Source organism: Nyctibius grandis, chromosome 2 (genome assembly GCF_013368605.1).
Source record: "Nyctibius grandis isolate bNycGra1 chromosome 2, bNycGra1.pri, whole genome shotgun sequence".
NCBI lineage: Eukaryota > Metazoa > Chordata > Aves > Nyctibiiformes > Nyctibiidae > Nyctibius > Nyctibius grandis.
Window position 1 is genome coordinate 4,118,045 of NC_090659.1, and position 26,141 is coordinate 4,144,185.

General features: G+C 38.4%; 1 protein-coding gene across 2 annotated transcripts in view; it reads left to right on the top strand.

Annotated features, from left to right (window-relative positions):
- EPHA6 (EPH receptor A6) overlaps positions 1 to 26,141 on the top strand; it is a 524,520-nt gene that overhangs the window by 380,966 nt on the left and 117,413 nt on the right. Inside the window, exons 7-11 of one of the 2 annotated variants that reach the window (XM_068395269.1) lie at positions 3,167 to 3,214; positions 3,639 to 3,801; positions 13,477 to 13,585; positions 17,709 to 17,779; positions 21,274 to 21,399. In XM_068395269.1, coding sequence (XP_068251370.1) covers positions 3,167 to 3,214; positions 3,639 to 3,801; positions 13,477 to 13,585; positions 17,709 to 17,779; positions 21,274 to 21,399 — 517 coding nt within the window. The remainder of the gene's footprint in view (positions 1 to 3,166; positions 3,215 to 3,638; positions 3,802 to 13,476; positions 13,586 to 17,708; positions 17,780 to 21,273; positions 21,400 to 26,141) is intronic. The other variant, XM_068395270.1, reaches the window with a different exon arrangement.

The window sequence follows — 26,141 nt, forward strand, 5'->3', positions numbered from 1 at the left end:
CAACCTCAAATTGGGTCTCTCTGTGGAAAGTTCTGGCTTTCCAGGTAGGCTGCAGATCTTGTCATTGTCATGAGGAGGGAGTAATGGCAAAGCATCCATTCTTTGGAGAATTGTCTTATGTATGAATCCAATCCAAAAAGGCTGATTTCTTTGTGTGAAACATTCACATAAAACAATGTGAAGTTTCCAGCTATTAATCATTTTGTCTCAAGTTTGAGCAACTGTCTCCTTAGGTATAGGCTTCTGAAGCTTTTTCTTCTCAAACATACTAAGGTGACAGGTTTCCTTTCCCCTGTTTCACTTGCAATAACAAATCCTACCCCCTTTCCCATGTGACAGCAGTATTACTTTTATGATCGTGTACTCCTAGACATTGCTTTTTGGATGGTGTGATGGATAGTATAAGAGGCTGCAGAAAGGAAAGAAGAAAGGAAAAGGGAGGGCACAGAGATGGGACCCCTCAGGGCCTTCCACAGGTGGCCCCAGGAAGGCGATGAGGGGGCAGCAAGCCAGACAACCCCTGGAGGTGACCAAAATACCTTCCACCACCCAGAAGGGGCAGGCAGAGATGGCTGCCCCTTAGAAAGCTGCTGTTAGCCACAGCCTGCCCACACGGACGGAGGAACCCATTTTGTTGACTAAATGTTACCATCACCGTCCTTGTCACACTCATTATCTTTGACCAACTAAAAATAATAAACTATACTTGATAACTGTCTGTCCACATCCCTGGCTCCAGAGCTGGTATACCCCAAATGCTGTTTTACACAAGCAGTAGTTAGCCCGTACTAACAGATACAACATAACAGATATAACTCAGATTTGTTTTTTTCAGAAGTCATTCCCAGTTCTTTGCTATCACTGACCTTGTTCTGCAGGCTTCAGGAAGTAAACCTTATCATTGAGTCTTGGGGAGTCTCCACCAATTTTTGTCAAAATTTCCATTTCCATCCTCCTCTGAAGGAACCTATTTCTTTTTACAATTCCATCAAATTATTCTGAAGCTTTATTTCTGCAATTTCTCCATCAGGCCAGAAAAAAAAACAGTAAATTGTTAAAACCTTAGAACTTGATTTCAAGCAGCAAGGTAGTTTGGGGAAAGGAGATGTCTTGCAACTATTACATCGTACAGTAATCCCTTAGTTGCTGGTCTCCTCCTTATCTTACAGGTTGCAGAGCCTAAACAAAAATTTCCAGAGCATTCTAGAGTGTAAAGTCTCTACCCATCTGTGTCTGGGCCATGACAGATGGAGCACGTAGTACTCACTAAAACTGAACTGAAGCCTGCTAATACCTGTATAGAACAAGCATTTACTGTTTACATGACCTTTAATGAACATATCCAGAGTCTTTCCTTCACTGGATATCATGTCTTTATCTGGACTGAAGTGCAGAAGCAGTCTTGTATTGATACTGGTTTTAACAGCCAAGATCACAAACGTGTCATATCTATGATTCAGTGTGGTCTTAGGATAGTGCAAAATCAGGTGGTTTCTTTTTTTTTCCTAATTCTTAGATAGATTTTGAGCTGATCACTAGCTTATGTTGAAAGACTTGGTCTCTTTGGGCAGAAATGTACACTTTAGTCAGCAGTTTCATTGCTAAATAAATTCAAGTCTTATGTTCTCCAAGTTTGCATACCCTGTCCAAGTTACATGTTAAGTTATATGACTCCTCTACACATGCAAGTCCTTGGAAGTTGCATATATAACAAGGCTGAGAATAGAAATTCATGACACACTGAATGTTTGTGAAATGTCCATAGAGTAGTATGAAAACTCCTCTGTATGTGTAGGAGTTCTCTATTTCCTTACAAAGCTGAGTATTAACGTATTATAACTTTTTTGCTCACATACATGCTATTTTTCAAGTTGAAGTAAGCTTAATCGCAAAAAAAATCCATCACTTTAACAGGTTGGCCTTCTGTCAGAAGAAAATAGATATTTTCTGAAACTTCTAGAAAGAAAAGTATGTCTAAAATCCACTAACCTGTTCAAAGCGAAGTTATAACATTTCAAGTAAATCTGATAGTTAATAGAAGTTGTTAGATGGTATATTAATCGTAGTCTCCATCCATAAGATTACATGTACACTGTGTCTTACTGTTTCAATTTAAATATACACTTCTTGCTGTTTCAGAATTTGGTAGTAGACTGTAGAACAAACCAACACTTACTATAGATTCTCAAATTATTTCCACTGTTCGACGTGAGCATTAAATCCGTCACTTAACAGAAACATTAGGTTATTTTTGTGTGTTTGTTTTTTAATTTGTTGGTTTTTAGCCATCTCCTTGTATGCCTACTGGGGAAATACTGATATACCTGCTGCCCTATGCTAATGTGACTTTGTTACACCATGACTGAAGTTGACTCAGCATGATTTATATAAAACTATTCGGTTTATAAAAAAAATATATGTATGTTGCTCAGAAGACGTTAAAAGTCCAAGAGAATCTAACTGTAACCTATTCTGCTCCTGGTTATATCTCTTCTGTGAACCAGATTGTTTCCTTCTTAACAGGCTGGAAGCACCCTTTGAATAACTTATACATACTCTAATACTACTGCATGGTATAATAAATATATATGATGCCCTATGGGTATCACAGTTGGATTGTTAAGCATATGCCAAGGACATTTCTGTACATATGTCAGTTTGGAGACAAATCCTGCTGCAACGAAGTGAAGCTAGCCTTAAGGCACCATATAAAATATTACAGATTACTGATTTATCAAGTGACAGTAACTAATGACAGGAAATAAACTCTCTCTTCTTTTAAGTCATCCTCTCACGTAAAAGTATCGTCAACAACCTGTCTAGCAAAGCAGCACCTTTTGCACAGCAACTGATGTGGCTGGTCTCCATACCACAGCTGTTCATCTGCAGTGGTAATTCCCAGTGATCTCTGCACACCATAATTCCCAGTGATCTCTGTGAGAGTCAGGAATTTTCAACAGATGCCCAGGATCAACTGCTAGGAGATATAAAGTGGACTTTTGCAGAGAGTGTTTCTCCTTATAGAGTGTGAAAGGGAATTTAATGTACGACTACATTACAGCTACCTGGAAAGAGAAATTAAGTTCAACAGCAGTGAAGCAGTTGAACCATGCTAGAAGTTTACAGACTAAAGAAAAAGTTAATTTTTATTTTCTTTTACCCACAGGTCTACCCACGGATAGCGCCGGCATTTTGGCACTACCTGCGGGTAGAAGTGAGTAGCGGGTATTTGAATACTCCCACATCTTTACTTTACAGCTTACTAGTATTTTCTGACCTCCTAGTTTGTCCATTGTGCAAAAATAATTAGCTACCATTCTAGCTGCCATTTTCTGTGAATGTAGTCTTGTACTAGTTCCATATTGTTTTGACTACGGTGTAATTACTAACCCAAGTCACAAAGATGTGATGTGTTTCTGTGCAAGATTAAAGACAAAAAATTGAAATCTAAGTCAAGGCCATATCATACATTATGACTATAGCACAAAATCGAAGTACAGAAATCCATACCTGCACCTCCTTTTATAAACACATTTTACATTCATAAGAAGAATGTGGAGCTTCAGTTCTGCTATATCATTTTTGCAAAGTTTGTACAACTCAACTTGATATCATTTCTCCCCTCTTTTGTCCCTCAGGAGCATGAGCAGCTCAGCTATTCCTCCACAAGGTCCAAGGCTCCAAGTGTTATCATCACAGGTCTCAAGCCAGCCACCAAGTATATATTTCATATCAGAGTCAGGACGGCAGCAGGATACAGCGGCTATAGCCAGAAGTTTGAATTTGAAACTGGAGATGAAAGTAAGTTTCACTGAAGGAAAAAAAGTCAAATACAATAGAAGTAGCATCTAATTCTAAAACAGCGAGACATTGGGAGTTTGAGTGGCTGAATCCATACCATTTGCTTATCACAAAAAGACCACTGCTGTATGATAAAAAACAAGTAAGCCTCGGCCTCACACTTCTGGATTTATAACAACAAATAGAAATTTTAGCCCCTAAAAGCTACAGCTGAAGGAATGTTTTCTTCTGCAAAATTTCCTGATGGGTCCTTTCCAACTTGAGATATTCTATGATTCTATGATCCTTTCTTTGCTTAAAGAAGGCCTTCCTTTTGACATCTAGAAATACTCTTCGTCAGGCTTTACATAAGTCCAGCAGCTTCATGCAAGTTCCCAGAACACAGTGATGGAGTCTTTTCTCTGTAGTTTTTAGTGCTCCCAGACTCTACAAATAAAAAAAAAATAAAAACTTTTATATGCATTTCTGTCAACCAATAAGCCAATTAAATTTGCCAGTGAGAAGCAAAAAGCCCACATATTCCTACAGAATATGCAAAAAGGCTTGATGCTATGTATGATGTTCATGCTCTGAGCAATTTTATATTTAAGTCATGTATTGCCCTCCATGTTCTAAGAAACTGCAAACAAGGTATTTGCAATCATTTGAGATAAAATTAATGTAGTAGATACAACACTAAAACACTCATTAATGAAATTACTTTAATTAACCAATTATGTATACCATGTTTTTCATTAGTGTTTTACAATTCAAGTTGCTTAAGCTAAAGTACAGACTCAAAACTATATAAGTGTTTTCAAGAGCACCCATGGGTTTGTATTCCATTTTCATTGCTTCTTAGCTTCTATTTCAAAAATGTTTTAGGGATGGATTTCCAAGTGCTTAATGCCTAATTGGACTTTTTAAAATTTTCTAGGTGCTTAAGCCAATTGGTTTGAATAGGAGTTGAGCACTTGGGTACTTTCAAGAATTCCAGTGGATTCTCTCTGCATCTTCTGATGCAACAAATACTAGGCTCTAAGCACCCAGGGACATAACTCTTATCAAAAGTAAATGTTATTTAAACCTTTATGAGCCTACGTCATGTTTGTAAAAATGTGACTTACCCATCTAAATCAGGAAGACTGTGGTTCCAGTGACATTTCTCTCATAGGCACTGCTGATAGAAACATTTCCTGGGAGTGAGATTCCACCCACTCCTTCCCAGCCCCACGTCTCCTTCTCAGTTGCACTAATGCAACTGGCTCTTAGGCTTCATGGTGAGCTAGAGCTCACAACACTCTTAAACATTTATTACCTCTATTACTTCTAAGCGCTCAGTGTGAATCTTGATAGTGAAATGTAAATACACATTATATATTTGCTTTTTTTAATCAACATTTATTGGTTAAGCTTGTGCCTGACTAAAAGTATTTGATTTGTTATGAATCATTCCGTGATTGAAAGGAAATGTAGATAGAAGAGGTTTTTTTATGATCAATTGAGATGGAGGTTGAGAGAAATTCTGCAGCTGTCTGAAATGGTACCTGGAGGTAGATAAAGACTTCCGTTTAATTAAAAGGGTAGTTCAAAAGACTGTGGTGTTATTCAAGTACTGCTTTAGATTTCAAAGAGGGAAAAAAAGCAAAGTAAATGCCTGCTGGTAAATATTACTTATTTCAAATTTAAGCAGTACTCGATGACCAGTCAAATGATGCCTTGTTACTCTCCAAATATCTTACTTCCTCACAGCAGTATTTTGAAAATTGGCCATTCTAAACTTTAAGGCAATATCACATTACTATGATCATTCATTTGTACCCTTTTCATAACACGGACCAAATGTCTGTAACTGTAACTTTTCCAGACAGCTAATGACAATAGATTGAAATGTAACATCTACCGTATACAAATAGTCTTGATTTAAAGTCTTCCAGTAATCGGGAGCTCACCATATTTATAGGTAGATGGTGCCAGTGCTTAAGCATCATAATCAAAAAATTTCACCTTACTTCTAGCCTGAATTTTTTACTTAGCTTGCTCCTTGTGACCCTTTTCTGCCAAATTAAAAAGCCATATACTATCAGAAATCTCTTCCTCATCTAAATGTGTATGCCATTTTTAAGAATTCTCTTCTCTTGCCCATAAGTGATAGAAATGCTCCCTCTCACTCTGACAAAAAACAGTTTTTCCAAACATTGAATCATTTTGTAGTTTTCCAATATTTTAACATCGTTTTTGAAATATAACATCAGAGCTGAACCTGATACTGAATTAAACTGGAAAACTAAATCTGTTTATGATGCCATAAACAGACCTAACACCGCTTACCTCCTTATAAATCAGTTTTCTTTTACTTACAGGTCTAAGCACTTGGTGCCTGAACTAGAGTGTTGTCTTACACAGCTGAGTAACTAGAACATAGCAACATTTTTGTCAGTACTGTTGTATTCCAAGGTACTCACCTACATTTAGATGGAGGGATTGGGGAGGGTTGTGTTGGGACTTGGACTGCATAGTTATATCAGTACATGTAATGTTAATTTGCCCTTGCTGGCATGCATCTATCTTACAAACCAGTCCAAATCAAGCTCTGTAGGAATCTGTCTTCATCATTTACTACTCTGGCAGTATGCAGCTCAGCTGAAAATTTTCTGATTTTTAATATATATTCTTCTCAATTGTTCTGAAAGATACCAAATAATATCAGACCAAGGTAGGCTATTGCAGCTTCCTCCATCCCTACCCATTAGAAACAAGTTACTTGGTGAAAATTCCACATTTGCAGTTACTTTTTATAACTTAATTAATTTAATGTGAGCTATACTGATTTTATGTAAAGTTAATGTTTTCATGAGAAGGCTGGGAGGAATAGCCCAATAATAGCCCTCCTTACACATTGATTTTCTACTCCTGTTGATTATACAGAAGAGCAGCTGTATTGGATTACACTGTTGGTCCATCTGGCCTCAAATCCTCTCTCTGACAGTAGCCAAAAACTGAAGATTAGAGATGAGTAAAAGAACAGAAAAAGTTTACAAGATACATTCCCTGAGTACTCACCTAGCTTCTGACAAGTTGCACTTTGGGGACTTCCTTGCCCAGCAGCAGTTTAATAATTTATTATTAATCATAGAATGGTTTGGGTTGGAAGGGACCTTAAAGATCATCTAGTTCCAACCCCCCTGCCATGGGCAGGGACACCTTGCCACCAGACCAGATTGTTCAAAGCCCCATCCAACCTGACCTTGAATGTTTCCAGGGATGGGGCATCTACCAGCTCTCTGGGCAACCTGTTCCAGTGTTTCACCACCCTCATCGTAAAAAATGTATTCGTTATATCTAGTCTAAATCTACCCTCTTTTAGTTTAAAACCATTAGCCCTTGTATAGATACATCCTGATTGTATCAGGAGTACCTGGTATCAGGAGTACCAACTCTCTGAGTCACCACAAAAAAACTGTGGTCCTTTTAATTAATGATTATGTGGTCCATTTAAATTAATGACTCAAAGCATTCTTTTTTTCTAGAAGAATATTTTTTACTGTATCACCTCAGAGGCCCTTGTACCTAGAGGAATTTGTAAAATATTGAACAATTTGCAGCTGTTAGTCAGTGCAGTGTTTTCATGCTGTAGCTTTCTTGTGCAGGGCTTGTTCTAAATCCGAGGGTATTTTCCATGTCAGCCTTCCCATCATTAGGAAAAAAAAATTCTGAAAGGGAATTAGTTGGCTTGTTCCAGAAGGGGATGTACGGGGCAAAGTAGCATGTGTGCAGTGTGGACTCCTGCTTGGGCTGAACAGAGTGATAAATGTAAGCACATGATGATTTCTAATCCAAAAGCAATGTAGACTTTTGTATGCTTCAAATAAATCATATTAACAATAAAAAATTAAAAATTTCAGAAACGCTAATAGAATACCTGATTAGTTATTTTATAAATCTGAACACTGTGAAAAACTAATTGGCCTGAAACCCTGATCTTGATGAAACAATAGCTTTAATTTCTTTACCATAGGCACACATGGTGACTTTCTTGTATTGCCAGATCTGCTGAATTCTCACATTCTTCCTCCTCTTTCCACATCCACAAAATCTCTCTTTAACTTTTCAGCCTCAAATCATGCTGGTTTGGATTTGATGTGGTTTAGACCCTGAGCTCCATTCTTTTCAGAACTCCAAAGCTCAAGAGAGGGATCCTGAATCATTGATTCTGATAGAGGTGTTTCAAGCACATGCTCTGATTCATGCCACGACAGAGAAGCTGTCCCTAGGGTTTTTAGAAATACATTGAATTGCCAATGCAAAATGGAGATTTTTTTTTCGTTAGAATGTTTGATGTTTTGACAATAGTAAATTAAATTTCTGGTTGAAACTAACAAATGAGACAGCACATAACTCATATTTAGAAACTGTCTTGCTCTCTCTCTCCCCATGTCTGCCTAGTCCTACTGTTCATTCAATAGCAGTCAGCACTGGATACCTCAGAATGTCTCATTTTAATCTTGAAGTATTTCCTTACGGTGTTTTATATTTTCAGCCATTTGTTCTTCAAATTTGGCTTTAGCCTATCTCATTTCCCTACAGTATATGCCGAGAAGCCCCAGAGACCTGACTTTTCCTCTGCATTTCCTAAACAAGAGCAACATCCTTGCTCAGTTCTCAAACTGCTTGCGCAGGTTTTCCATTCATCCACTGGTCAGGAAGCTAATGTTAGGGGCAACACTTGGAAGAAGGCTTTTCAAGAGAATACATACCAAAAAGGTTTACATTCTTATGCTAGTGACGGCATTATTTTTCCCTTTTTAAAGTCCTTTTTAAGATTGCCTTTCCATTGCCACCTCCTTTTCCCACATTCCCCCTTAGATTGAAGCCCAGCAGCTCACTGGAGCACAGGAACTGCAAGACTTCTGAAAATGTAAAGGTTACCCTAATTAGACTTTATATTCTTCTTTATATTGTTCTTAAGCACTGTTGTTTACAATGCCTTGTAAATCCATCTGACAGCCAGTTCCTGTCTATTAGAGCTCCAGTTCTCACTGTCCACACTTATCTATCTTACAGCTACTATTATCTGTCTAGCTGTCTTTCTGTCACTTTTTTATCTTTCACTCTGCTGGAAGGTCTACTGCCTGATAGATGTCAAATTGAAATAACTAAATGATGTATCTAAGAGACAGCAGTGAGCTGTCATTAGGGCTTCCAGCCCTTTTATACCAAATACACAACCTTTTAAACATTTTGTAGAAATTTGCCCAAAGAAAAGAAAGGAGAACAAAGCTGGGGGATTCTCTCCATCTTTCATCCCCTTGCACCATGAATAAAAGGTCTGCATCATTTCTTCCCAGTGTCTCACCGGTCTGCCCAATGAGGAAGTGAAGAAGCCTTGGGATATTTCCCTTCAGCCCAGAGAGGAGGGAAAGTGCAGCTCCTCCTCCACACATTTGGGTGAAGAACCCAGAGAGGAGCTGAGACAGGGCATGGATGTAAAGAGTAGATGGTGGGGACAGAACTGACACCAGACTGGATGCAGAAGAGATTTCTAGGCATGGTGTTACGCAAGGAAGCTGGAATGATGCAATTAGACACTTTAAATGTCTTTTTGGGCATATAACCTGAGTTAACCATGAAGAGTAACAGGAGTGAAGAGTTTATGTGGATAATACACTTTTGGGTACACGTATGATACATGCTGCAGTTTTAAAATCAAATCACCACTTTGACTAATAACACATTGCAGCTACAATGTGTTTGAAGAGTTTTGACACCTAAACATTATAGTATACTATCTAATCGTCTGCTGGGATAAGTAATAAATCCTCCGTTTTCCTTGTCTTATGCTACTCATTTTTTAAACTATGTTTTTGTCAAAATGAACTTATTGAGCAGACAGGCAGAGAAAATGAAACATGCTACCAGAAAAAACAGCCAGCCCAGTTAGATAGGTACTAAGCTCCCTTAACAGTCTTAGCACTGCTAGTGGTTTACATATTCCTGTTGCACCACCACTTTCTCACCCCCTTGCCTATCAACTTTAACTATCAAATGGGGTATGGCCCCATACATGATATAGCCACATTCATCCCTGTGATCACACAGCTACTAATCATCCCTCCACTGGATGGATTTGGGTGATGCATGCTTGGCAGATATGAGACTGTGCACTGGACAGTGTGGAGACAACAAAATACTGATTTTAGCTATATGAATGCTGGCCATGTTGTCTAACAAGTGAGATTCTGGAAAAAATGCTATGTACTTCTATGATTAAATGCAGCACTCTAATATGTACACACAAAGAGATGAAATAAGGTTGCAGGAACTTGCTTGGCTTTGCAGCCTAACAATTGTTTTTTAAAACTGAGTTTTTCTGTCTTGCATAATCAAGAAGAGTCCTGAGGAGAAACACAGGGTCATATACCAATACACACAGCTGATGGAGAGTAAAAATGAAGGAAGAAAAAGCAGGAAACAACAAAAAAGGTTCAAGAACATGCACAACAGAAACAGTTCATAATAAAGCTCATATTATTTACAACTTGAACTTTACCTTAAGAGAAAGCTGGAGAAATGAAAAAATAGCAGAGATTGAGGGAGATGCTGAATTTAATTTAGAATGGCAAAATGCTGTAAAAATTTTAATTATTGAGTGTCCCTGATTACTATCTTCTCACTGCCTAGACAGTTTTATGAAACCTTTTACCTGTGCATGAGGAGTCTATGTATGCGCATACACGTGCTTATATATATCTATGTTGTTCACTGCACTGTGCCTTTATTGATTTCTAGAAAGATCACTTCAAGTAAAAATAAGTATTTCCATCATTTTGCCTTACCTGCCTCTCTGTCAGTTTTTAACAAATCCACATTTTCCAATTATACTTGTCTGTCATTTGACATTTTTATCTGACAAGTAAATTAAGGTCATCAGGAAGTTTCAGGCTTGAAAGCCCCTTATAGTGATTTGGCTACTTGAAAAAAAAAATCCTAATATATTGGTCTCTGGCACTTCTGCCAACACAGTAAAATATAAACAGGAGAAACAGAATGATCACTTTTTAAGTGCGTACAGTCTCAGCTAAAAATCATATTGCTTAGAGTTGGAAAGAACTAAGTCAGTCTGGAATTTCTCCCCTTCATGAATTTGTCTCTGATTCCTGATAGAAAATATATGTTATTGAACTGATAGATTGCTTTCTGGTTTAGCCAAAACACAAGAAATAGCAGCTCCATTCAGCAGAAATGACACGTGACTTTCTTCATCTCGATAGCTGCAGAGTGCTGCTTTGGACCATGGAATCAGACCCTCCATTTGCACCTTTAATTCTCATGAATAAAGGCCCTGGGTTGTCTCCTTGGCAATGAATGTCTGTTGAAGAAAACCATAGCTAATTTATCTGAGCCCATGATTTGCTTTTCTCATGCTGAATTCACTATTTTTGCACACCTCTTTTTCCTGTTGTCCTGGTTTCATTGGGATTTGGTTTTAGTTTGTGGCCAGCCATGGTGATCAAGGCCCTTAGCAGTTAAATCCAGGGCAGCTGACCCTGGCTGGCCCACAGGTGTATTCTATATCATTACCATCAAGTTCACTATAAAAGGGAGGGCTTGCTGGAAAAGAGGTGGGAGTCTTTGTGTTCTTCTTTTATCTATTTCCAATGATTGTGATTCCTGGAGCAACTTGCTGGTGCTCTATAGATAAGTATAGTTTTGTCTCTTTTGTGTTGTCATTTATATTGGTTTCTTTATTTCATTAAATCTGGTTAACTTTGACCTACAAGCCTCCCTCCTTTCCCCAATTCCCTTCCTCATTTGGGGAAGGGACATTGGGTGATAGAAAAACTGTTTATTATTTAGCTTGGGTGCGGGCTAAATGAGGACACCTATTTGAAAAAAAAAAAAAGGCTGCAGTTTGTCCTCTCACTTCCATTGCAGAGATGGGCAAGATAGACTCATCTAAAACCTCCTCCTCCATTTACAACTTCAAACTGTGCCTGGCTGAAAAGATCTTTGCAACATGTAGCATAACCCCTGCTAGTCTGAAAATAGTATTCAGTGTTCGATTTGGAGAGCCTGTTATTATTTGCATTGTTACTTGTGTGGCATGATATTTGTTATGTTGTATTTTTCCAACTAAATCTGACCCTGTGGAACATAATGCAGAGCTAGAATCCACTCCCATAATATGACTAGATATCATTTGGGAGATAAGCTATTCAGTGAATATTTGCTACATCATTTATTGAAAGATGTATATATTTAACTTGTCTGTGGGGAGCTTATGACCACAGACACTGAATACCTTGTAATTTACTGCCTGTGCATATCTCTGTTAAATTATATGGGCAGAAACCTAATGGCAGAAATCTAACAAGTTGTTTTTGCTGAAAATTTGACATGAACTACTATTGTTTCTATTTGCTTTACTACTGTGGCAAAGCCAATTTACACTGCTAATTTCTAAACCACTCACAGATACTATTTTGAAGCCAAGTGTTTTTCTTGGAAACAGCATTTTGTGAGGCTTTGGACAGCAATGAGTACATTGTATTGGGCTTGATCAACTGCAAAGTGAGAGAATATAGCCTGCTGAGCTTTCTCTTTGCAGCAGCCTAGGTGACTTCCCTAAGCTTTAATCATCTAGTGCCTAAAGAAAGCTGAAGATTTTTCTTATAGAACAGTTTGCAAGTTTACAAAATCAAAGTTGCTTTCCTGATAAATCTGAAATTTTATTTCTTTTCTATATTTATTACTCTCATCAGAGGTCATTGAGTAGAATTATTTATTTTCCTTTCGGAACAATGTTATGTTTCTCATGGAAACAGAAAGTAAGAATTAAGTAAATGTCATGTGGTGAAAATGTTCAAGTGTAACTGAGTTTAAGAAATAAAACTTTGGAGTCACAAGACAGGAGATGGAGAAAACACTGAGCCTAATTCTTTTTCTGCTCATGTAGTACTTGGACAGTGAAGACCAACCAGACTGTAAGTAGGTACTTTGTCAATGTAAAGATTTAATATTATACAGAATAAATTAATAAAAAGAGCAAGTGTCTAGAGACCGTATAATTTCAGGTGATCTTTTTTAACTCCTAAATGTCCTACAAAAAGCAGAGAGAAAAAAAGGCATAAGAAAATATTTTTTCAACTAGTGTTACCAACCATCAGAGCATGTTATAGGTAAAACTGTATATATTTTGTGACAATGAAAATAAATACTAGACATACAGAAGAGTATATGAGGCTACACATTAAGTATGCTTTTTCTGCTTTGCTTTCTCCTGAACCCAATTTAATATCTCTTACATACATAGCACTGCTGCTGACTTCACTGGGACAGTTGGATGGAGAGAAGTTCTGAATTAGATGCAGGATTAAGCTAAATAAAGCTAAAGAAAAAATATGCTCTAGTTTTGTGTGGAAAATCCTCTCGTATTCAAATTTTAGTAAATTGCAAGTGTCTGATAATGCCAGCTTCTCATTTTAAAAACCTGTAAACATCTTTGCTTCATCATAGTTGGGACATGGATTATGGTTTTTCATTTCACAGGCACACTCACATCTGATGCACTTGCTAAGCACCAAGGAAACTATTACAGGGTAATTGCAACATTTGACCAGTGCAATGTGATCACCTATTCTGCAAGAACCCTGGGTGATGGAGCTTTAACCTCGTTTCTTTGTGCTTCTCTTTCAGCTTCTGATATGGCTGCGGAGCAGGGGCAGATTCTTGTAATTGCCACTGCTGCTGTTGGTGGATTCACTCTCCTGGTCATCCTCACTTTGTTCTTCCTGATCACTGGGAGGTAATTAACACTATGGTGTTCTCATTTACTCAGGGTCAGAGTCATCCAAAACTAAGAATTTAAGAATGATAGTTAAGTCATTCACCACATCTTCAGTGCCAAAATAAGGGTTAGGCGTAGCAGGGTGAATGTCCTCTTTGTTCAGCACTGCTTATACTCACACTTCTACTGAGTGGTGTTTTTTGTAAAAACCCAGTTTGGGCAGCTAAGCAATTATGTGAAATCAGGAAATAGCTTGGCTGTTCTTTAAATAAGTTCCCGGACCTCTTGCCTGCAGAATGAGAATTTAAAAATACAATGTACCTGCACCTTCAAGGCTCTGACATTAGAAAACAAAAAAAACACAGTATTTTTTACAAAATCTCATAACGGTCAATTGCAAAGCTTTGGAGGGTATAACCTTAGGATTTTTGATGTCTTGGGGTTGGCAGTGTAGCTTGCCAAAGGCACTTGAGTGGACAATTTTTTATTACTTTTACTATATTAAATTTGTAGGAAAAATCACACACAATTATATATATATGTTCTATATGTAGATTTCTGCATCTATTAAGAGAAAGTATAGGAATTACGTAATGAAATTAAACTAAGGAAAACTTTACTCCAAAATACTAGAATGATTCTACTGCCTGTGATATCACTGGTGAACAGAAAATAGCTTCCTGAAGGTCCTGGTTTATTGCTTTTTGGCTTTTTTTAATCAGATTGAAGATATCCCAATTAAATCTACATCACAGCAATACTGTTGCACTGGCAGGGGAATTCACCAGTGTGGGCAATGATTATTTTCTATAACTACCCTGATTCTTATACTTGCAGTTCTTTTAGTACAGTGCTGATTGTCCATCTTCCTTCATCTGATGTGTTGATCAGGATCAAATAAGTACATTATGCAAATTGGATGAGAAAGCATTTTGATTTGAAAGGCCAGATGCCATGCTTAATTACACACTGAAGGTTTTAAGGGAACTGACAAATTCTAATTGGCCTTGCTAAAAACCACACATAGAGGTCAGAACATCAGTCCTTGCTGGAGCTCAGATTTCCACAGGCGTAGCTGCTTCCATGGTGCCTTGTTCCCTTTTTCACTGAGCCCCCAAGTGTTGTGTGATTTCAGAATTTCACCTCCTCCCACCAGGAAGCAAAGCAGAATTTAAAAGGACAGAGACATTATGTCCCCGTCTCCTCTGTGAGACATTAGTGGCACCGCAGTGCTGCCATGGATCAAGAAGGCCTAAAACCAGACTGATATTCTGTAGAGGTATGGGCCTTTGGGTGGGGGAGTCAGGCTCAAAGCTCCTACATTAAGCTCTGTAGGGGATTGCGTGGGCTCTGGCCCCTCTCTGCCCTTTTCCCCTCTCCCTCCTTCACATACATAAAACAGCCAGTGGAAGATCCTCCATATGAGGAGGATTCTCTGTGGAGTTTCCTTCTTACCTGCCTTGGGGACAGAAAAAATCCAGATCTGGGACAGGATTCTGCACTGTTCCTGTCCTGGTTTAGAGCCTGTTTACACTTAGAGAAAAGACAATTATGCTTACACCTCTGAATGTGATAACGGCCATCACAGATGGGGCTGATATCAATAGACGGTGCTGCACTTTCAGATTTGTAATTAAGTTTCTGTTTTCTTGGTATAGCATTACCTCTAACTTGAAAAGAAAGTTAAGTCCTATAAGTGTAGGCCAGAGGTTTTATTTGAGTACCCCAGCAACCAAATATGGCCCTACAGGAGCTACCATTCTGTGAATTAATGCTCTCTCTGCTAAATAATAAAACCACTTAAGTCTAAGATTCTGTTTAAGTTAATGGGAGCAGTTAACATTGGAACATATTGTGACCTTAGATAATCTTAGAAGCTAAGTAAATATTCCTACGATTACTACAAACACTGGCAAACAGTAAGGCCTTTCAGAAGAGAGAGAAATTATTCAGACAAAGAGAAAGTGATTGTGTGGAATCCTTACATGGAATCCTGAAACATAACTCAAATGCTTCCTTTAAAAAAACCTCACTAAACTCAGGAATGAAAAAATATGGAAATTAGTTTCTTTCTGTGTTTATTCCTCCTGTTTGCTAATGTTAAGGATATCAGAGATTCTTTTAGCTTTCTAACATCTTGCTCAATGGGACCATTTCAATTATGTAAGATATGAATTCATTTTGAAGTGCTGCTTAAATGCAGTGATAAGAGTGTATTCTGCAGATGACAGAGCAAGAAAATTTTGAATAAATACTCAATTTACTCTAGGACTGGAGGCAAATTTCTGTGTGAAAAATGGGATTGGTACCCTACAGATGTGCTCTGTTTAGAATTAGCAATTTGATGAGCTGTCGAGTCACAGGGCTGCTGATGAGTCTATTCATAGTGGAGAGGCTGGGTTAAATGAGCACCTGCTGCTGCACTCTGTTGAGTGATTATCCACCAAGAGCAAGCAGGAAGCACGGCTGTCAATTGTAGATAGAAAAATGAAAGCGCCAGAGACTTCGAGGCCCAGGAAATGCACTGAGACAGGGGTCTTGGCTAAATCCCAGGAAATTAGATGTTAAAGCTCAGTGTAATTTATTCTTATTACAGAAATTATTCCTTTCAGTTGTTCTGTAGCCAACGCTAACAGGGAATGGGGAGCTGGAGCTGGAAGACTCCTCTACTGGTGATTACTCACTGACTTCTGTAGTCAAACTTTGGGGCCACATGCATACTTAGGAGGATTGGACAGGGTTAAAGACTTGTTTCTTTGACTGTTCCCTTGGGCAGACACTTTAAGTGTAAGAGCTTGTGTTCAGTGTTCTTGGCAGTTGGCACCCTACAGACCAGTTGTTCAGGTCCTAAAAATGGCACTGGCATGCTTAGTGGTCCCAGCAACTGGTGTACAATCTAAAGATTTCCACTGCAGCTGAGAATCCACAGGTTGCTGTTTCCCTCCATCAGGGTACATAACCATGACAGCTTCAGAAGTTTCTGCCCTTCAGGTGTTCATTGTCACCTCTGTAGCAATGAATGAATTTGAGTGTTCAAACTCTGTTTCAGTAGTTGAAATGAACCATTGAAATGAGGTGGGTGTGTTCACATGTTGCTCATATGTCTGTTGTTAGTATTTTACTGGACATACTATCTATAATTATAGTTTATTTTATAAGGCTGGTAATGAACACACAGAGATCAGTAATTTTTTTCAAGCTAGTCTTGGAACTGAATGTCTCTACACCAAAGCACATGTCTACTTGCACTGCTGTGCTCCGCTGGGGTCAGTACCCCAACAGCCCTTAGACCAAAAGATTTCCCTCTAAATCATACTTCTTACTTAGGCTGTTCAGTGAGTGAGAAAGAGCTTTAAGACCAAGAGCAAATATTTTGTTTTTTCTTGACTGAAACAGTCGCTCCTATCATGTGACCATCTGCATCAGCATTAAGTCCTGCAGGTAGGCAGTGTTCAGGTGAGGTTGCTAACAATTTATGAACATCCACAGAGTTTTGTGTTGCTTGCCAAGGATTTGCAATTTTATAGCAATCATGCAGGCATACGCTAAATTATATTCACATAGCAGGCTATGTATTGTTTATCCTATATGATAGCTGCTATCTTAGAAGAAATGAGAAGTCAGTGCCTGGCTCAGACTGCACAGAGCTACTCAGGAAAAAAAAAAAAAGTGGTCCTGATGTGAAAAAATGTTTTCTTTTTTCATGAAACATGGTGAAGTCATAGAAACTATAATCTTATGAAGACAATATGAGGTTTTTTGACCCACTAGATATGAAAGTTAATAGGATAAGGTTTAATTAGCACAAAACAATGTATGCAAACAAGGATACAGGGAAGTAATGATTTATTAAAGTATCAGGATTCTTTGGAGAGGTCAAACTTTATTTCCAAGTATTGCATCAAACTTGAACCTAAGTAGTCATTTGCATACTAATCATTCAACCATGGTTTATTTTTATTTGTATGTAACCTGTTTGTAGTTCTTCATGCATATTTCTCTCTTTAGATTTATAACAAAATATATATTCCAAATGCAAAGATTTTGGCTTTCATAGAAGTGCAGATAAAACTTGATGTACATTTATTTTATGCATAACAAGTATTGAAATTAAAACCTCAATTTTTTTTTTTCTTAAAAGATGCCAGTGGTACATAAAGGCCAAAATGAAATCTGAAGAGAAAAGAAGGGCTCATTTGCAAAACGGAGACAGTAAGTAGTTCAATACTGTGTTACATAATATCTATACCATGTTTTAATTTAAGAATGTTCATTATTTTCTGTACAGCTTTTGGCCTTGATGTTTTAATCTGGCCATTTGAATAGTTCCTTATTGTCTGGACCATCAAGGGTGTTTATTTTTGTTTGTATGTCCTCTTGAACAATTTCACTGAATTCGCTCTAGTTAATAAGTTTTTTTGGTATTCTATTGATATTTATCAGTTTTTCAGGTGTATTTCTTTGAATTCTCAACTGATCTGGACCATATTGAATTTCTGCCTCAAAATTCCTCTCTTGGTGACTATGTGCCGTATTTGTATCCAGTCCTCTTTGGCTTTAGGGATCTGTACTTCCAGCTGCCCAAGAAATAAAAAGTGGAATGAGTTGCCTTCCCTCATGTTCCTGCTCACTGATCAGTACAGTGGGAGAAAATCCTGGCAATCTCTCATGGGCAGTATTTTAGTTTATTTAGTTTAGTTTAGCTACTTGGTTTAAATTACTAGCCTCACTGTTTTATGTTAGAGTAGCTATTTAAAGTTTTTATTTATTCAAAGGGTTGTTATACAAAAGGTGTTAAAATTTTTTTTTACATTTTTTATAACATCCTTGGAAATACTATGCTCAAGACAAAAGCTAAGTCACCAGAAGTAAAATCTTTTTTCAGGTGACACCACTATATCCAGCCGAGTGGCTCTTTCTGTCAAGGAAAAGGGCACATTTCCCCGTAAAGGATATTTCCTAGGAAGATTTGTTTGTCATTTGTTTCCAAACATGGCCAGAGAGGAAAGACGACAAAAACCTTCCTGCTGGAGAGTTTGATATATGGCTCTGAGACTGTGACTGAATTTGAGAAGATTCACTCAGTGTCTTTCAGGCCAGGGTAAATGATGTCTGTATTTCATGTTGACATAAAGCTTCATCTCTGGGGCTTCTCATTCATTTGCACTTATCTCAGCATCAGACTTGAGGGGGCAGGTCTCTACTCGTGTGTGCTCCGTAGAACCAAGGATTAAGAGGAATTACTGTGACTTACCCCAGCAGCTAAGACTGTGTTGCCAACAATACTCCCTCCTTTACACTAAGCACTCGGCACCTCCATAAGAAGTACCTCCTTCATGATAGCAGCAATCTTTATCTGACTGCTGACTACCTACAGATTTGGTATCCAGCATCTCAACTTGAAACAATATGTGGGGCTGCGCAGTCTCTGTTGAGATCAGTATAAGGGTGACCTCTCCTCAACTGGCTGAAACTGTTCTTAAAAAAAAAAAAAAAGCTCTGCTGCAAAACCCGTACTGGTTAGCATCACCTGTTCCTCTTCCCAGATTTGCCATGTCCACACTTTGCATCCTGTGCTTCTGCTGTGTGCAGAAGAAAACCATCTCCTGTTCATCCTTCCTCTCTCCCTTGGAAGCTTGGTGTGAGTCAGAGGAAGATTTCAGGAAATAAACTCTGAAGGAGTTAGAAAGGGGTCCGTGATCTTGCTGATAATATGACATCCTGCGATGTCTGGTGTCCTCCCCATTTCTGCGTACTGTGTGTGTACTCTATCAGCAGTGGTCCAAATGGCTGTTGCACACTACTTAATGGAGTCCAGCCACATTCAGGTATCCTGAACATGTGTTCTTCACCTCATGCATTTAGGCTCATCAGATAATGAGATGCTTTAGACTCAGCTACTAAGTGATAAGAGGAGGAAGGCTGACAGGTACTTAATTCTTTTAAAAGAGATTCTCTGGACCCAGCTGCAGTACCCTCCTCTTATCCTGATAAGTTGATGCATTATCTTTATCAGCTTCTGTTAATGAAGTGAAAGTTTTCCAGAACTTAATCACCACATGGCAGCAGCCTAAAAAAATTCCTATCCAGATAGTCCATGAGAAACAACATAAGTTCTTGGACATGTCATACTCAAGAACACGAGGGATATTAGCCATGCCAGAAAATGATGGCTTGCTGGAGCCTGCCAAAGCAATCTGGCACCAACCCACTATTGCCATGGCCATCTCCAAGGAAGCAGACAAATTGTCAAAGCCTTGTAAATGGATTTGGATATTTTTGTTCTTGTCTTGCACCTGGCGCTCTGGTTGTTCAAGCTGATCAGAAGAGAACAAAGCAGCACAGTCCTCCAGGACCCCTCCTTAGAGAAAAGGATCTCAAAGACTGGACCAGTTTGGCAAAATGAATGTTCAGCCATCCACATGTAAATGAAAGGAGTGAATTAGAAAGCACTGTTTTCAAAGTAAAGGACAGATTGCCTAAATTGCCCAAGGAGCAGCAAAGGGGAATATAAACTGCTTTGGCAGTAATAACTGTTAGTCTTCAGGATCTGCTTTTCCTTGTATCTTTGAGCCCTCACTTGGTGTCTCTGGAGACACCCTTTCAAGTGACCAGCTCAGAGCACATATTTTCTCTTGTGACTTGCTGCATTTTTGAGATTTACCAGCTGTATGTGAGCTAAGTGGAGAGACTCCAAGGAGCCTCTTCAGACTAAAATACTAAATAGCATTTGGAAAGGAAACAGTTACAATAAAACAAAAAAAATCAAATGTACTTTGTGTTACTCAAATAGCATTTTCCTTAAAACTTAGCTAGGGCAGTTATTTTTTCATAAGAAGAAGTTTCCAAAAACCTTATTGTCCTCTTAATTTTTCTGCCTGAAATGCTATATCTCAGGAGATGCTTGTGTTCAGCTGGGACAGAGGAAAAAACAGCATAAGAGTTTGACACGATCTTATTAGTTGAATACCAAATACTAAGTTTTCTAAAGACCTTTGACTTTTTGTTCCTGTGGGACAGGATAAACTCCAGGACCTGTGTAGCTAGAAAACATGACAGGAACTGGAGGTTTAAATAACATTCAGAGAACCTAATACCTGTATTGCCTCCATTCTTTACACTAACACTGTTTATCAGCTTTCACTGAAAGCTGAAAAGATGTTTGATATAACAATGCACAGTGGCAATCCTGAAGAAGTATCCATGCTTTCAGTCACCCAGAACATCTTGGGAGATTTGAGCAGGGTCCAGCAGGACCTTGCTCATAGTTTCAGCCAGTACTTTTGAATGCTTTTGCTAGTGTTGGGTGTGGCAGAGGCTTATCCTCTGTCTATGGAGTTGTAACACCCAGCTCTTTAATGTCTCAGAAGCTTCACCTAAAAAAGCCATGGGAAGGATAAGAGGAAATGCTTAAGTCCATGCCCACTCAATTTTCGAAGGCCCTGGTGCTGCCAGCAAATGGGGACAATTCATGTGCATTCCATAGTTGGTTTCTGTGAAATCAGTAGCAAGCATTAGTACTTTTGGGTCATTATCCTCCTCTGTTGGGTTTTGGAACTTTAGATGTGGAAGAGTTAATATATTGTTTCCAATCCTTTCAATTGTTTAGTCAACTAAAATAAAAAAAAAAAAAGAGAAAACCATTTTGTTACAGAGCGTGAATGTTAAAGAATGCTTGATTCCTACTATTCTCTCTTTTTTTGCAGTACGTTTCCCAGGAGTCAAAACATATATTGATCCAGACACGTATGAAGACCCATCTCTTGCTGTCCATGAGTTTGCAAAGGAGATAGATCCTTCAAGAATCCGTATTGAGAGAGTTATTGGGGCAGGTAAAAGCACACCCGCTTTAAAAAATGTCTAGTCACAGATAGGCTGCTTTTCTCCAGTCACCATGATAATGCAAGTGGTCAAGTATAGTACAAAATGTGGGCATATTTCTCTGATAGCACCAGTTCACTCTCAAGTGTAGTGTACATGAGGTATTGTATTTGGATAGTATTCCAAATGTGGTTATATTCAAATAAGGAGTTCCTGAGAGGCAGATTCTCCAAAGTGATAGGTTTATCCCAAACCTTTTTTAAGGCTTTATCAATTTGTTGGGTAGGGTTGGTTTTGGTTTGGTTTGTTTTTTTTTTTTGGGGGGGGGGGGGGGGGGTGCTTTGTTCCAAATGTATTCAAAACGCTGCATCACTCAGCATTTGCCATAGTTAGTGGCACGTGTTCTCTATTACTGAGGGGGAGATTAGATCAGAATCTCTGGGGGGAGATAAGATCAGAATATAGAAGACTGAGCAAAAAATATTCTCAAATAGAAAATAGGGGGAATACAAGGGGGAAAAGGAGAGGCTGGCTTGGGACAGGCTTTCCTGTAGCTGTGCGGAGAAGGGTCATTGGCAGAGAGGGGAAAGAGGCAGATCTGATCAGTACTAGACAGTATAAAAGGTGACGTGGAGCTAGGAAGCAGGATGAATGGGAAAAATAGCTGCAGGTTCTCCTCTTAGATCCCTGTTTGTCCAAGTGTGTGGTGGGGACAGAGGGGAATTACATCTGAACAATTGTTTTAGACCCTGTTCTTGTCTATGGAGTGTTTACCTTCAGTTGAGAACATCTCATTGGGGATGTAGGCCATTTCACAGCTGTTTGAAAATAGGTTTCAGAAGCTCATTAATCCTGTATGTATATTGGCCTTTTTTTCTAAGGGAGATAACATGCCCCTTGTGTTTTCAGGGATCTTACCCTTTGCTAATGTGCTATGTTTATGGGCATGTCTATTCTGTGCATAAAGGTTATCCCCTTGTCTCAGCTTTGGTTTAAGTGTCAGGTTTTGCTACTCAGGAAAGTGCTGTGCAAGTGTTCCCACGCATTCACTTTTGGAAAGCCTTTGTAGGGATAAAGGCTCATGGCTACTGTCTAGAGTTCACTGGAGGTCGTGGTGGCAGCTCAGTGGTGACAGAAAACACACATTTGTGGTTAACACAACAGAAGTGAAATACTTGAAAAGATCAGAGTCTTGTAAAACTATTTCTTGTAATTGTGTTCTGACTCTGGAAGGCAGATAGCATTTCATTATTAACCAGGTCCTGAGATAGTTTGCTCTCTGTTTTACCCATCTGTATTTTACTGAGGACTTAGAGAGACAAGGCTAGAAAAGGGCCTTACAAAGTTACCTCACTAGTGGATCTCAATAAATGGCTTGTGACCAACATGTCATTCAGAAGGCTGACCAACATTTCTCACAGTTACAACAAATTGAAACACAAAACAGACTGACAAGGAGAGTCTGAAGGTCCTGTGATGCATTACATCCTCTGTGTTGTTACCCACACACTGTCAATGGCTGGGGAGCATTAACTATTTCTCAGCCCCAACAGAAAGGGAGTGTGGGAGAGCTAAGGGTCTGTGTCAGGAAATTTTGAAGAACATAGGAACAGAATCCTGACCTCTAATTCCAACTCTAAAATTTAATTTCTTCCTGTGAAAGACATTAACACAGTACCTGTCCTTCGTTTATACAATATGGATATTTCTCTGGGTCCTTAAGAGTGACTGAGTTTTGTAAATTGCTCTCTTAAAGGTACTTATAATACTGACTACACAGATGTTTTGTCTTCACCTCACTATAATTTTGTTTCAGTAGCAATAATTAGTATGTCTACACTCCGCCCATCTTTGAGCTATCCATTCTGGGCTTTCATTAACAATACTGTTTTATTACTTACTAAGTAAATGCCAACATACAAATGCTTCATTTTTACCCTATTTACTTTCTCTAACTTTAATACCATCAAGAAAAAAAATAAAATCATTCACTGTACAACAGACTGCAAAAATCAGAGTTACATCTTGTAGAAAGAGGTCAGTGGAAAAAAAATTATTTTAATTTGCTCATAGTGAGCCCACCAAAGAACTCATGCTAGCAAGGATTGTCAGGAAAAGTACTATCAGAAAACATAATGCACTGTGATCCTTCTTTTTTTATCTTTGTTTTATATATCTTAGTCACTTGAGAAAGGAAAGGTATTTTTCAATTGAGATCCTTCATTTAATGATGTTACTACACTGATAGAAATGGAAATGTCTCCAGTATTGCTAAAACTGCACTAGAAACTGTCATGCAAATAATATAACAGAAATAAAACCCTGTCTGTTAACAAACAGGGGAGAGAAAGTATTGATCTGAAAGTAAGAGAGAAGATTCTTTTTCATGCTGCAGTCCATATCGCTAGAGTACTTTAGAGTTTACCTGATTGCTTAAGCTAGATAATATGTAGCTGGCGCTGTGCACCATTGGAATTGTGAGCTTGAGAGAATCCCCAGAGGGCTGACTTCTGCGGAAAACATTCTATTTGATTTCTTTTATTTCTTCCTTTTCTTGAGACATACTATAGATATGTCTTAGATTGTAAAGCATATTGAACTACATTCAGCACTGATATAACTGCTGATTTCAAAGGACTTGAATACGACAGACAAGGAATGAGCTTATTGATTTTAGTTCATATGAAAATTGTGTCCTTATTCTCAACTCATTTATGAAAATTCTTTACTCAGCTTCTCTCTTTTCTTGTATGCATGGGAGTGAATTTTTGCCTGCTTTGACATATTTTATTTTTATATTTATCTTCTAAAATTACTTGGGTAATCTGCCATCTTAAAATATATTTGCCTCGCAGGGCTTGCAGACTGGTTGCAATGAAATTTAAACCCATTTCCATGCAGGCAAGATACAGGTTAAATACCGTGCCTGAGGCACAGAGAGTACAAATTCTCACAGAGTTCTTCAATAGCTGTTAGGGGACAGAACATATAATTATAATTCACAGCAGTCCTAAAACTTTCTTTATGCATTCTCTCTAATTTTGTGTTAAACATTGCAACCAGATATAAAATGGATCTCTTATCATAGCAGAATTACTTTTAAAAGATGTTTACAGTTTTCACCTAAGTGAAACAAAAAATTAAGATCTTTTACAAAATGAAACAAAATCTTTTAAGAAGTGAATTAATAGATTAATTTCTTAAATTTGTTTTGTTTGAACATTTTTATTTTGATCAATGATTTTCATTTTGAATTTCTGTAACTTTTAATTTTTCAAAGCAAAAATTATTCCCATTCAAGAACTAAAAGTTTTCATTTGGAAAATGTCAAAGTGGAACATTGCAAATATTTGAAATTTTTTTTCTAGCATTTCTGGTCAAGACATTTTTGAAACTGATCTCTTCCTGAAAGCAGTTTCCAAATTGGTTTTTCAAAGGAAAAAGTCATGTCCAAAAGCTTTTGACAGTTCACTAGTTGCAGTGCAGATGGCTTTGACACTCAAGGCAAGTATTTTTTCTAGTTTCTTTTTTCAGCTTACTTAACTCTGTACCCAATTTGTCTTTTGAAGTATTTGGTACACAGGCAATTTGGTCTGCTCCTTTGGTGCCAACAGCATCCTGGCTTGTATCAGAAATAGTGTGGCCAGCAGGACAAGGGAAGTGGTCGTCCCTCTGTACAAGGCACTGATGAGGCCGCACCTCAAATACTGTGTCCAGCTCTGGGCCCCGCACTTCAAGACAGACATTGAGGTGCTGGAGAGAGTCCAAAGAAAGGCAACAAAGCTGATGAAGGGTCTGAGAACAAATCTTATGAGGAGCAGCTGAGGGAACTGGGGTGGTTTAGCCTGGAGAAAAGGAGGCTCGGGGAGACCTTATTGCTGTCTACAAGTACCTGAAAAGAGGTTGTAGTGAGGAGGGTGTCAGTCTCTTCTCCCAGGTAACAAGCGACAGAACAAGAGGAAGCGGCCTCAAGTTGCACCAGGGGAGGTTTAGATTGGCTATTAGGAAAAATTTCTTCACGGAAACGGTTGTCAAGCATTGGAACAGGCTGCTCAGGGAAGTGGTGGAGTCACCATCCCTGGAGGTATTTAAAAGACGAGCAGATATAGTGCTTAGGGATATTGTTTGGTGGTTGACTTGGTAGTGTTAGGTTAATGGTTGGACTCGATGATCTTAAAGGTCCTTGCCAACCAAGACGATTCTGTGATTCTGTAATTATAATCTTGGATGACGTGAATTGAAATGTACATTATATTATTTACTGCTGAGTAAGCTATCTGAGGATGATACCATCAAATCAGAAATAGTATTTTCAACTAAAGCTACTGATTATCTCATTTCTGATTACAGCACTGTAAAAAACTAAAATCTCCTACCCACTCCACTTACCTCAGATACACGTACACTATAGACTTGAAAAACAAAGACTACCTATTTCTTATTTTTGTCCTATATTTCAGTCTCTGCTTGGAAGTGCAAAATCTAAGAGCCCCTGAGTGTATTTACCTACTTACGCTCTATTGTACAGGTACATCTGAATGCTGCACGAGAAACTGGGGTTTCTCTGCAATCATTTATTAGCCGTGTTAAACAGGCAATTTGGTCTGCTGCTTTGGTGCCAAGTACTAGTAACATAAGGGTATTACTAGGTGATGTAAAAAAAGAGAGCAAATATCTAAAATTGTTGCTTACACACTGACTGCTCCACATAAAGATGTTTTTCCATCAGATACTAAAAACAGGTTCAGAGAAG